This window comes from Schistosoma haematobium, chromosome ZW (assembly GCF_000699445.3).
Source record: "Schistosoma haematobium chromosome ZW, whole genome shotgun sequence".
Classification (NCBI taxonomy): Eukaryota; Metazoa; Platyhelminthes; class Trematoda; order Strigeidida; family Schistosomatidae; genus Schistosoma; species Schistosoma haematobium.
In genome coordinates, this window is record NC_067195.1 from 81,035,377 (window position 1) to 81,048,570 (window position 13,194).

Consider the following 13,194-nt stretch of genomic DNA (forward strand, 5'->3'; position numbering starts at 1 on the left):
AGTGAATTCACGACCTTCGATGTAGTGTTGGAAATGCCGTACAGCACAATACATAGCTAGGAGTTCCCTACCGAATGTGCTGTACCTCGATTCGGTGTCTAGCAACCTTCTAGAGAAAAATGCCAAGGGTTGCCAGGAGTTGTTAACCCATTGTTGTAAGACTCCTCCGATTGCCGAGTCGGATGCGTCTACTGCGATGCTAATGGGTGCTCGGGTGTCCTGATGTGCGAGCATTGTTGCTTTAGCAATCAGTTCCTTAACTGTGGAGAATGCTTTTCGTGCGGTGTCGTCCAAATTAATGGATTTCTCATTTCCACGAAGTTGGTCGGTCAGAGGTTTCATAAGTAATGCGCATTTGGGTATGAAACGTCTATAGAAACTTACGAGGCCGTTGAACATGCGTAATTGCTTGACGGTGGTCGGTTCTGGGTAATCCAGAATGGCCGCCACTTTGGTCCTAAGAGGTCGAATGCCTTGAGCATCGATAGTGTGTCCCAGAAAGTCTAATGAGTCGGTTCCGAATTGGCATTTCTGAACGTTTACAGTAATGCCATGTTTTTGAAGTCGTTCGAAAACAAGATCCAGATGCTTGAGATGTGTTTCTCTGTCCGGACTTGCGATTAGACAGTCATCAACATACGCGTGTACGAAGTTGAGACCTTGAAAAACGTCGTCTATGAATCTTTGGAATGTTTGAGCAGCATTTCTTAGACCGAAAGGCATTCGCAAAAATTCATAGAGTCCGAAAGGAGTTATGATAGCTGTTTTCGGTATGTCGTCAGTAGCCATAGGGATTTGGTTATACGCTTTAACCAAGTCGATTTTCGAAAAGACAGTTGTACCTTTCAAGGTAGCTGTCAAATCGTGAATGTGAGGCAACGGGTAACGATCGGGAATGGTTTTCGCGTTCAATCGCCGATAGTCACCAGTTGGACGCCAATCGTTGCTGTCCTTTTTAGGGACCATGTGCAACGGAGATGCATATGGGCTACTTGACGGTCGTATGATTCCTAAGTCCATCATGTGATCGAATTCGTTTTTCGCTAACCTTAGCTTTTCAGGAGCTAGTCGTCGTGCTTTAGAGAATACAGGTGGTCCTGTAGTCGTGATGTGATGTGTAACATTGCTGGTTACACACGGTAATCTCGGTTGCGTTTGTTGTATCCCAGGGTACTTATCGAGTAGTGGTTGATAGAGTGGGTCTATCATATGTTTAGCTGTGACTGGGGATACTCTACAACCAGTAAAAGAAGTTACGCAAACGGACAAATTAGTGTTTCCGTCTACTAGACTCCGTTTGCGTATCGATGATCAGATTGTGATGTTGTAGAAGGTCCATACCAATGATTGGTATAGAAACATCTGCAACAACGAAAATCCAGTGTATGGGTTTGCGTAAACCCACGTTAAGGTAAACGTGCATTTTGCCATACGTAGCGATCGGTTTTCCGTTTGCCGCCTGTAAGTTTAGGGTCGATTCGTGAAGCCGGTCGTTAGGATTTGCTGGGAGAACGCTAACTTCTGCGCCAGTGTCGACGAGGTAGCGAACTCTCGTTGTCACATCTGTGACGAATAACAGACGGCTTTGTTCGCCGGCTACGGTTGCCGTTAACGCGTGCCGGCCTGGAAGTTTCCCGAATTGTTTTTCGAATCAGTCGGTTTCGTGTTGGGAAAATTGCAGGGTTTTCTGCAAGTTCTGGAAAACTTTCCATACTGGTTATGATACCAGCACCAGTCGGGGTTATCTGTCTCTCGTAGTCTAGAGACAGATCGCTTACGAGAAATGCTTCTACGTGGTGTGCGTGATCTCTTACGGTCGGTACGAAGACTAAGATAACGCGTGAGTGTGTGACATAAGTCGGTTATATCATTCTGAGTCGTGTGAGGCTTTTCTTTGACTGAAAATACCTCGGTAGTAGGTTTCGTAATTTCTAGAATGCGGTCGGCAGATGCAGCTAGCTCGTCTAAGCCGTTGTTCTGGAACGAGACCAGAACTGCTTGCACCTGTTGGGGAAGTTTTGACAAGAAGAGTTGTTTGAATAGACCTTCGTCGAAAGTTCTTAGGCCTATTACCTCTCTCATCCGTTGCAACATGTCTGTCGCAGAACCGTGTTGCAGGTCGATGTTATTGAAGAGTTGATCTAACCTTTGTCGATCGGTTAGATCTCCTCGTTTAAGAATCGAGCGTTTTAAGATTTCGCAAGGATCGGAAACATCACTAGTAAACATACTAGGTGTTACGTACCTGTTGAATTCGCGCGGTAGTGCCTTGACTACTGCGAGGAATTGTGCACGTGTGTCGATCACGCCGTGCTCGGAGAAGTCGGCTTCTGCGTAGCAAAACCAGGCTTCGATGTTGTCGGGCCAGAAAGGCATCAGTTGAAACGAAGGTGGGGACAAAGTCTTAAGCTTGAGTACTTTAGGTGTCTGTTCAGTCATGATGAAGTATGAAGTACGATAATGAACGAGGGGAAAATATATATATATCCAAGAAAAAACACGAAAAAAAATCACAATGTTTAAAAAAAAATAAGGCAATGATATATAAAAATCCCAAAAAGGAACAGACTCACAGTTGCAATTAGGTGTACCAGATCACGTCGGGTTCACCAATGATGATGTCACAGGTATTTAGTGTTTGACAACGCTTCTACCAGTAACACCTTCTAATATATTTCGTTCCCACCAAGAGAAATCAAAAGACAGAGTCGAGGAGATCGGAAGAGTATATTTGGCGATGACCAATATATCGGAATTCTCTGATCTAATCTGGCTAGCGATTGCGGTTGATGTTGAGCACGGCGTTACCACACGTGATCTGGTGCGGATGCCTGACCGAGCGCCTTCAGCTAGATGAGTCCACTAAAACATATGGTCAGCATCCAATGTCGAAAACTTACAGAGCTATTTATTTTAGGGATTTATTTACCGCTACAAACATCTCTTATCTTTTACTTCCGTCTAGAACTGATCATTTGAGAGGACATTCGAAGAAAGTTCAAAAACCGGGATCATGTCGTTTACATCTGGATTTTTGTTTCTCGCACCGATTAGTGAATTGCTGAAATTCTTTACCGGAACACGTAATATCAGCACCTTCTGTTAATATATTCAAAACGAGATCGGACCTCCACAGTATTACAAACTGCAAGGATTATTATAGGTAGATAGACCTCCTATCCTTATTACTGAAGACTGAAGACTGAGTCTGAAAATTACGTTAGTGGTTTAAAATTGGCTCTTTGACAGCACGCGCTCGGTATGGTTCATCTGGCACTTTCTCCAAATGCCATCCGTAAAGCTACAAAGTTGAACCGTTTGACCAACTTATACCAGTCTTTTAAATGTCGAAACCTAAGTTACACTAGCGGATACACTATTATTGACCATTCATTCGATGCGGTGGTTGTTGGTGCAGGTGGGGCGGGTTTACGTGCAGGTTTTGGCCTCGCAAATGAGGGTTTCAAAACTGCAATTATAACAAAATTATTTCCTACCAGATCTCACACAGTTGCTGCTCAGGGTGGAATAAATGCTGCTCTTGGGAATATGGAGCCTGATGACTGGCGTTTCCATATGTATGATACAGTCAAAGGTTCCGATTGGTTAGGCGACCAGGATGCTATTCATTACATGTGTGAAGAGGCCCCACAAGCCGTTATCGAGTTGGAAAACTATGGAGTACCTTTTAGTCGCTTGGAGAACGGCAAAATATACCAGCGAGCATTTGGTGGTCAAAGCATAGACTATGGGCGCGGCGGTCAGGCCCATCGCTGTTGTGCAGTTGCGGATCGAACTGGGCATTCACTTTTGCATACATTATATGGCCGGTCATTACGTTATGACGCCACTTATTTCATTGAATATTTCGTATTGGATCTTCTCATGGAAAATGGCGAGTGTCGTGGTGTCATTGCTGTGTGTTTAGAGGATGGGACTTTGCATCGTTTCCGTTCTAAAAATACAGTTCTCGCTACAGGGTATGTCGTTTTTCTTAGCTCTTATCAGATAGGGGTTATGGTCGTACATACTTTTCCTGTACTTCAGCACATACTTGTACCGGTGATGGGACGGCAATGGTCACACGGGCTGGGTTGCCTAATCAAGACATGGAGTTTGTTCAGTTTCATCCCACAGGTAAGTGCGGATATATCCTGTAACTTCAAAGGAATTTATGGGGCTGGGTGCTTAATCACCGAGGGCTGTCGAGGTGAGGGTGGTTACCTCATTAATAGTAAAGGAGAGAGATTTATGGAGAGATATGCTCCTAATGCTAAAGATCTAGCTTCTCGGGACGTTGTGTCAAGAGCAATGACAATTGAGATTCGCGAAGGACGAGGAGTTGGCTCTAGGAAAGACCACATATTTTTGCAACTTTCTCATCTTCCGGCAGACCAACTACACAGTCGACTTCCTGGTATATCGGAGACAGCAAAAATATTCGCAGGTATTGATGTTACAAGGGATCCTATTCCTGTGTTACCTACCGTCCACTATAATATGGGGGGAATTCCTACAAACTATAAAGGACAGGTTAGTTAAAGATTTTCTCTTAGAAATTCTGTTGACATGCAAGGCTTTTTCACATTATACGGGGTTGACAATGTATTGGTTCATTTGTTGACCTTTAGGCTCTGCCGTTTGAAGACAGAGGCTATGTATACAGTTTTTATTACTATAGAGACTAACGAAAAAACACTTGGATCTGGCACATTTCTCACAAGTAATAAGGCTGAACTATGTCTTGTAAGCACCGCAAGTGATAATCTAAGGGTGCCACTTGTTTTGTATCTATCCAATGTAAGGTGACATTTCGGTTACTTAAAGACTGCAGTTTTCCAATGTCCGCTATTTTCTGCCTTCTTGTCACTCAGATGTACTAAGTTAAAGGGATGAGCAATGTTTCACTAATTAACACTTTCCTATTTATGATGATTGAGTCAGCTGACTTTATATTAAGTTGATGTTTATTACCAACCTATAAAGGAATTTCGAACATATCATTTACCATTCGCAATTTTCCCGTCCATTCCTTCGAATAAAAAGGTCTCATTTTGATTTTAAAGTGCTTAATGAAATCATCCTGCTTGTTAAAACGTTACAGGGTTGCGTGCATTACGAACTTCCTGTTGGTCTATAGTGTACATGAGTCCTCACTTAGTAGGACCTGTATTTTGCCAATCACCCTTCGCGTCTTTGAACAAGAAACCGTTTTATTATTACAGTCGCTTCATACATAGACTAAGTGATGTATCTCAAAATCGATCGCAAATGTTTTCATTCTCCTAAGGTTTGGGCGTATCATTGTGTTTAATCTTGAAAGGTTTCCAGCCTACAACTTTTCTCGTTTTCAGTTTTTTCACAATCTTTTTATCCCATTATAAATTCCTTTTATACTGGTCTGAAGTGTAGTAACTTAAACTGATGTACATTTATGCTTCACCCTACACTATTTACACTTTACTTTTCTCTACCTCAACCATTTTATATACATGTCTGTTAATCACTCTCGTAAATTCGAGATAGTCATGACTTCTATCGGAATAGATTAGTCCATAATCATCATGTAAACTGTCTAAGTAGAATAATATAACGTTAACGTTGACACCGGAACACTTTCATAAGAATAAATTAATGTTCACGATTAACAACAAGTGATTACTTTATCTTCGGTTTTATTACTACATAAATAACTCACTTAATTCTCTTTAAAGGCTAGTACTTGAAAAGAACTTGAATTTATATCAGTACATGTTGCGTTACTCTGTAGGTGCTGACTTATGATCCGGTTGCTAAGAAAGATAAGGTTGTTCCTGGACTATATGCTGCTGGTGAAGCTGCTTGTGCATCGGTTCACGGCGCTAATAGACTAGGTGCCAACTCACTACTTGACATAGTTGTGTTTGGTCGTGCATGTGCGCTTGACATTTCTGCGAAAAATAAGCCTGGAGACGCAGGTCCAGAGTTAAAACCAGATACCGGGGAGGTCTCCATCGCTAACTATGAAAAACTCCGGACCGCAAATGGAAATTATCCAATTGCACAAGTGAGTTAGCTTTATTTCTTTGTAGCATTTCTTTAATTTTTACTGAGATATTTTCAATATTCCCGATTTTTCACCTCAAACTGGACAGTATGGCTTTACTTTTTATGTACCACTTCCCAGTTTAGTGTAGGGTTCGAGCCACTTGATAACACCATTTTGCTGTAAAAACCCCGTACCTGGAAATGAATTTAAGCATATGGATTACGTGTTGAAATAGGTATTCATACCAAGGTTGGACTTGATAGTTTTATATAGATTGAGTTAATAATTAATATATTTTTGTTATATCCCAGTGAGTAGAAAAATTGTATTTCTGACGTCTCGTGACTTAATGTAAGTGACTTCTTCAGAGTGGTTTATTTATTATTACATGTTGAAAGTTTTTAAATTAATGACCTTAATAAAAACCAAGCTTTTGTGGATTTTATTATAGTTGAGATTAGATGGTGGTTGGAGGTAGTCGATAGGAAACTCTAGACCCGGGTTTCGTGCTACTTGGCACTCGTCAGCAAGGTGTACCTGTAATTTTGAGGGAACTGGTGCTCCCTGGCGGATTCGATCCCGTATCACCCAGTTTCACAGTCAGAGACGTTACCACTGAGCTATCCGGGCCGCAACTGACTGTGAAGCTGGGTGATACAGGATCGAATCCGCCAGGGAGCACCAGTTCCCTCAAAATTACAGGTACACCTTGCTGACGAGTGCCAAGTAGCACGAAACCCGGGTCTAGAGTTTCCTATCGACTACCTCCAACCACCATCTAATCTCAATATATAGTGCCCGCAGTGTCGAGTCACCTAAAATGGTGGCCACATTGCAACATGATCGATAGCATTCAATCTGCACTAAATAAGGACTTGACACACATGACATTGATCACCACCCAGTGATCAATCAATTGTGATTTTATTATAGTATTTTATCAGGTGGAAGAGAATCACGCTATAAATAAATAAATAAATACAGTCAATGTGGGTTAAAAAGAAAAAAAGCATTAAATTCGAGATTCGCTACACGATAAAAAGAAATAAACTTACTAATCTCTGTTGTGATAAACTTGGACTTTTCTTAAATTGATGATATCTGTCATCCTGAGGGCAGGAGAATCATACGAAGAACCTGCATCTATTTATATTGATCCAGGTGAAAAATCTGTTACTTCACTATCCACCCTTAGTTGCTCCCTAAACTAATCTTAATAACACGAATACAATATAATCCATCTATTTCAGTTGATTTAGGTCTACACATTTATCTGTTGAGATTACCTTCCCCACTTGAGGGTTTACTCTGAACTTAAGATTGCTGAACCAGTCTTCCTTGCCACACAAGGCACCTTCAGTTGATTACCTGTAATCTATTGATGTATCTTGGACCCAGTGGATCATGTTTCGGTCATGGAGTACCTTTAAATAGACTGCTGAGTAACATACATACCATTCTGTAGATATTTAGGTATCTTAGGCGTCTAACTAATTAGGGCTAATCTGGTCTTATGAATGTGAAGATTCATGCGATCACTTTTTCATTGTCCTCAAAATAAGGGTCTGTGCAACTAGTTTTTAAAGCTTTATTTCAAATTTGACAAATGGAAACTATTTACTGAATATTTCGATAATTAAGAATGTACCGAACACACAAACAACTTGCCTATATTCATGCATACATTTTACAGTGTTGAATTTTCTGTTAAAACGTAGGTTCGATTAGAAATGCAGCGAACAATGCAAGAGTATGCTGCAGTATTTCGTGATGGTCCTACTCTCAAAGAGGGCTGTAGAAAAATGTATGAATTATATGCTTCTCGAATGAATGATTTAAAAGTTAGTGATCGCAGCAAAATATGGAATAGCGATCTAATGGAAGCATTAGAATTACAGAATCTGATGCTAAACGCTTTACAGGTACGTTTCCCTGTGGTATAACATAGTTGCTACGTATGTATGTTTATAAAGGTGTACATAATTAATTTTGCGGTTTAAAATTATGACCTGTTGTATTAGTCTGCTCTTTTGTTGAACTAATATGGACCATTTACACTGCGTTAACTGATAGGTCATCAATAGCATTGTATAATCACCACACCATATCGCAAATCAATTCATTGAACGTCGACCCAGTGATTCTAACGGTAAGACCTAAAGGTCTTGGGTCGAATCGTAGGCAGATCCGTGGATGTGCACTGCTAAGGAGTCCCGTGCCAGGGTAAAACAGCTGCCCAGTATTCCCTAGTTCTATATGGCTTCCAGAGTACAATTAGTCTGTCATGAATACAACTTTCAGATCATTAAGTCCATAAACTATAGTTCCATATAACAAAAACACCACAGTCAATTCAGTTTCACCGCACTCCAAATTGAGTTTGCTTCTGTTATTTGATGAAGGTAATGGTATATTCATGCACTAGACTTTTCATATTTACTCGGTATTACAGAAAGCTCTTATTATGTTCTTAATATGATTAAATTAAGTGCTACTTCAAAAAGCGAGTCAATTGTATGTATCAGCTCAAACAGACCACTTGTTTTTGTTACGTTTCCAGTCCCTTATATTTCACTGCACCCCAAGGATATAAAATCTGAGTAATTTTATTGTAAGCATGGAAAATTACTTGGTGAAGAATTACAGCACCTTACAGGGATTTTAGTACTGCCACAGTCAATCAGTCAGTCAGTGCGAAGTCTATGTGCCTTCTGTCAACCAATCTCTAGTTCTGTTAAAAGTATGAGGAAGGTTGTCACTAGCCGGTTGCCTACATCACGGAAGGATATTTCTTTTTGAGGGGTTTGTAAAGGAAACTGGGTTAGTAGTAGTCACAGCAACCTGGAAGCGTGACTGTAGAACTCAAGAGACAGCTGTTTGAGGTCGGTCACAAGGCTTTTCTGCGAGAAGTTTGTAGTGTGCTGGCTCCGAGTTTCAAAAGGCCATACCATGGAGTTCCATGAGGTAAGATGTGATACCGACCTTTTAAACCCCTTCCTTATGTTGTGATGAGGCAGTATCTCTGTAGATCCTGGTTGCCTAAAGGAAACACCTCCCCACCATCACGATTCAATACAGTCAGGAGTACGCCTCCGCCCTCAGACTATGAGCTTACTACCATCAGTCTTACCGTTTCCCAACCGACCGGTTTGGGATGGTAGAAGCTGAAAGAACATTTTTCCAGCTAATACAGCTCTATTGGGTCATTGTGGTAAGCAAGCCTTAGCATCATATTAAGTTAGCAGCTACAATCGGAGGGTGATCGAACTGATAAGTGATCTAGTTGAAATGTTTAAATCAAGAGGTGATATGAATCAAATTACTAGAAAGAAACTTTCAACTCCGTGATCAACAATATGAAGTCACTATTTTACTTTAAATCACATAACAGTATTTAATGTTTATATAATTGGGATGAGTATATTTCCCGAACTTTATTGTTTAAGTTGATGGATGTTGTCATCTTTATTAGTCGTAAATGGTGCTCACACTAAATATTCAGTACTATGTTATTTTCATTCAGTGTTTATTAGAATTCTTGTAGAAAGTACGTTTTCCTTAATACTGACCATTCATAGATTATTTCTTTTATGAGCTGCATGATCAATTATATGGTTCAAAAGTGCACTATTGTATTTATTAAATATCTTTAAAAAGCGACCAATAATTGTCACTGAATTTCCAGTTATATGAAGAGGACATTTACCGTGAGAAACATACCAAGTCTCATGTGTTTTTAACTTTATGTAATTTTAGACTATTGTTGGAGCTGAAGCCCGTAGAGAATCGCGTGGTGCTCATGCACGTGAAGACTTTCCTAATCGATTAGATGAATTCGACTACTCCCAACCTATTGATGGACAAAAGCCTAAGCCATTTGAAGAACATTGGCGAAAACATACTCTGTCTTATCAGGATGTTAAAACGGGTGCTGTAAAATTGGAATATCGTCCTGTAATTGATACCACCTTGGATTCTAAGAGCTGTCCAACTGTCCCTCCAAAACTACGCACTTATTAGGTTAGTTAGATTTTTTTAGCAGTTTGAAATATTGGTAATGAGTTAAATATTTGTGAAACTCGGATTATTTATCATTTCTAACCCTCTTTCATGGTGAAAAGTACAGTTCTGTTTTGTTTCATGTTCGTAAGTTAAAGTGTTTCTCAGAATTATTCATGCATTTTTACGATACCATCGAGTTTCGTGGATGGAAATAAGATTTGTTTAAACGTTTGAGGTTGACCATTATTTCTCTGGATAAAATTTCAGTAGTGTTATAATTTGTCCAGATTGTTCGAAATGTATAGCGCTAATACATCACATTTTTCAGATCAACTCCGTCTTCTCATTGTTCTATCGAAATTTATAATTTGTCGTTTGAATGCTTATTATCTTGGCTCTTTTAGTGCTACTTTTTTGTATCTGGTCGTCGCTGATTGTTATGTCGGAAACATTTAACACTTATACTCGGAATAAGGGACCTCTGCAATTCCCACGACGCGAAAGTAAGAACACAAAGACTGGTATAAGTGATGATTTATTAACCCCAAAACACTATGAAGACCGTAGTAGAAAATACACTCATATATATATTGATTGTACACCCATTTCGATTAATAATTAAAATGTTATCACATATATAACAAATCACATACTGAGCATAGTTCATGTCAATGGAATACAAGAACATCGTATATTATACAGAAGAAAATATCATACTGGGAAAACAAATCAATTATTACACTGAATTATTATTATTATTATTATTATTATTATTATTATTATTATTATTATTATTATTATTATTATTATTATTTAAACACATAAACATCGGTACAAGGAGGCACCAACTAGATATGCGTCACACAAATCTCATTCGATATGTGTGAGGGCTGTGATACTGCCTGGGTGCCCAAACCGAAGCAGGTGGCTTTCTTAGGGAGCTACACCCCGAGCCTTTGACCTAAAGGTCTAACCCACAAGGCAGTGGAGCATCGTAAGGAGATGCAATCCCATGGTAGCCGGTGACCAACAATTGGTTCATACGCCATTTGTTCCCGCAGGATACTGGAGCCCATGTGCACCATTGGTTTGGAATCCGGTTAAAGCGCCGGACATTCGCTTTTCGTCCTCTCAATTTCGTAAACAACACCCCCACCACGAGAAGACAGTGAGTAGGACTTCCCTGGCAGAGGGTGTATACGCGTGGCCGTGTAAGAGCATTTCGAGAGGGAAGGCGGGCCCACCCCACTCCCGGCCATACCAGGGCATTTGGGGACACTACACTGAGGATCATTCACTACACTGAATGATCCTCACGTTTAATCAAAACGGATGTACTGTTGAATAAAACTCATTATGAGTAATTCAATCGAAAATGGACTTTTCTTTCCATCATATCAAGTAGTTTGTGTGATTTTTTTTATCTACAAATATTAATTCTTTGAGCTTCCAAGTTGCATTTGTAAAGATATCCTAATCGCCTCATTCTATAAATGTTCATAGCAATTTTTAAAGTTTGCGTAGTAGGTCTGACCTCAAGATAAGTCACTTAGTGGTCCCACCTTGTGCAAACATCCGAGGGAATTTACGACTGACTTTTCGATTACTTACAGTCTTGGTTGATAATTATTAAGTTATTAAAATAGACATACAATGGAAGTTTTAATGAGAACAAGTCCGGTCATTACACCACTCAGTTTTCTTGCATAACATTCTACTTATCTTTAGTTTTTTTATTGAGAATGATGTAGATATAATATGGTTTGATTTTAGTCTAAATTTGCACTATCTTTGTGTATCGTATAGATCGGAATGTTACTTTAATGTTTATTAGTTTGGACAATAGGAAATTTCACATTGTGAACGCATTGAAGGATAGTTAGCTATGGTTATACAAAGATAATGTAGTATGAATAGAATCAATAAATCTCAAAGTAAAATTTTCAATATTCACATCATAGTAATGAATACAACTAACACTAAAATTAGTTTTAATCTATTGAAACTGTAAAACAGCGTAACTAATAAATGATATTTAGGAAATTTGCGAGAAGTTGAATTTTTCTGTTGACTTACTATTTCAGTTTTCTTTATCATAATACTGACAAGTAATTTCTTGTTTTGTTTTCTCAGCATACTCATTGCTTAGGATGAATTTTCCAAATATGTAGCTTAATGAACTGGAGATTTTCTTCCGTTCATATTCAAAATAACTTCGATACCACCTTTTTACACTAATTATTTACAATTTATTTGTGAATGCTTTTGTCTAATTATCATTTTCAATAAAACATCTCTTTGCCAAATGTATACTTGGACTGCTGCCTTTTTGTTTCTTGGTTCCATGGTTTACAAATGATAATCTACTTATTCTTTAGAATGTCATAAACTCTTACCCACTAATGTATATGGATTCAGTTGTTTGTATTTAATGATGTCTTAATAATAAGAGTTAACACTCAACGTAGACTGCCTTAAATAATAATTCGTACACAACTACCTATTTAAAGTTCGCCTGTAGCTCTTCTAGAGTTACTGCCGGTCTCAAGCTTTGGTAAAGGAGGAGGGTTGGGCATGGAGTCACCGACCCCATCCCGTAGAAAAAAACCTTGCTAAAAAAACGCTAACTAGATTAAGCTAATTAAACCGTTTAAACTCTGCCCTCTGTGTTGAAGGAAGAATCATGACCCCTCATGATGAAAGCCGAGATTCTTCGGAAGTCATGAGGTCTATGCTCCTTCTAACAACCAGAACAACAATTTTTATAGGTACATAAAATGTTCGGACAATATGGGAGACCGGGAGGGCCGGTCAATATCTACGGAACTGAGGAGATAAACTTGACAGTGCTCGGAATCAGTGAAACCCACTAAACCCTAGCTGGACGGAAAAAAATAGATTTGGAAGAGATGCTGCTGTACTCTAGTCACTAAGAAGAAAATGATTCACACGCTCAGGGAGTTGTTCTGATGCTGTCCAAGGAAGCAAGTAAAGCACTTATAGGATGGGAATCTCATGGACTCAGGATCATGAAAGCGTCCTTCAAAACAAAGAAGGAGGGAATCACAATGAATGTTTTCCAATGTTATGCAACCAACAATGACAGATTAGGGAACAGAAAAACAGGTGGGTAAGAACACTGATGATCTTGAATAGGCCGGCTC

General features: G+C 39.4%; 1 protein-coding gene across 2 annotated transcripts; it reads left to right on the forward strand.

Moving 5' to 3' along the window:
- The first annotated feature begins 3,189 nt into the window (after positions 1-3,189).
- Positions 3,190-12,509, forward strand: MS3_00004515 (uncharacterized protein). Of its 2 annotated transcripts, XM_051212441.1 has the most exons (7): positions 3,190-3,980; positions 4,013-4,137; positions 4,169-4,533; positions 5,771-6,046; positions 7,747-7,950; positions 9,785-10,048; positions 12,164-12,509. In XM_051212441.1, exons 1-6 carry the CDS (start codon positions 3,262-3,264, stop codon positions 10,046-10,048), a joined length of 1,953 nt encoding a protein of 650 aa, XP_051072626.1. In that variant the 5' UTR covers positions 3,190-3,261; the 3' UTR covers positions 12,164-12,509. The 2 variants fall into 2 exon arrangements, with proteins under 2 accessions (XP_051072626.1, XP_051072627.1); XM_051212442.1 differs by having other exon boundaries at positions 3,259-3,980; positions 4,013-4,533.
- Positions 12,510-13,194: the final 685 nt, after the last annotated feature.

Bases quoted from the DNA above. Each gene is read 5' to 3' on its own strand.
- MS3_00004515 (XM_051212441.1), top strand. From the start codon at position 3,262: ATGGTTCATCTGGCACTTTCTCCAAATGCCATCCGTAAAGCTACAAAG. The intron at 3,981-4,012 runs GTATGTCGTTTT...CTTATCAGATAG, and splicing joins AATACAGTTCTCGCTACAGG to GGGTTATGGTCGTACATACT. The intron at 4,534-5,770 runs GTTAGTTAAAGA...GTTACTCTGTAG, and splicing joins CTACAAACTATAAAGGACAG to GTGCTGACTTATGATCCGGT.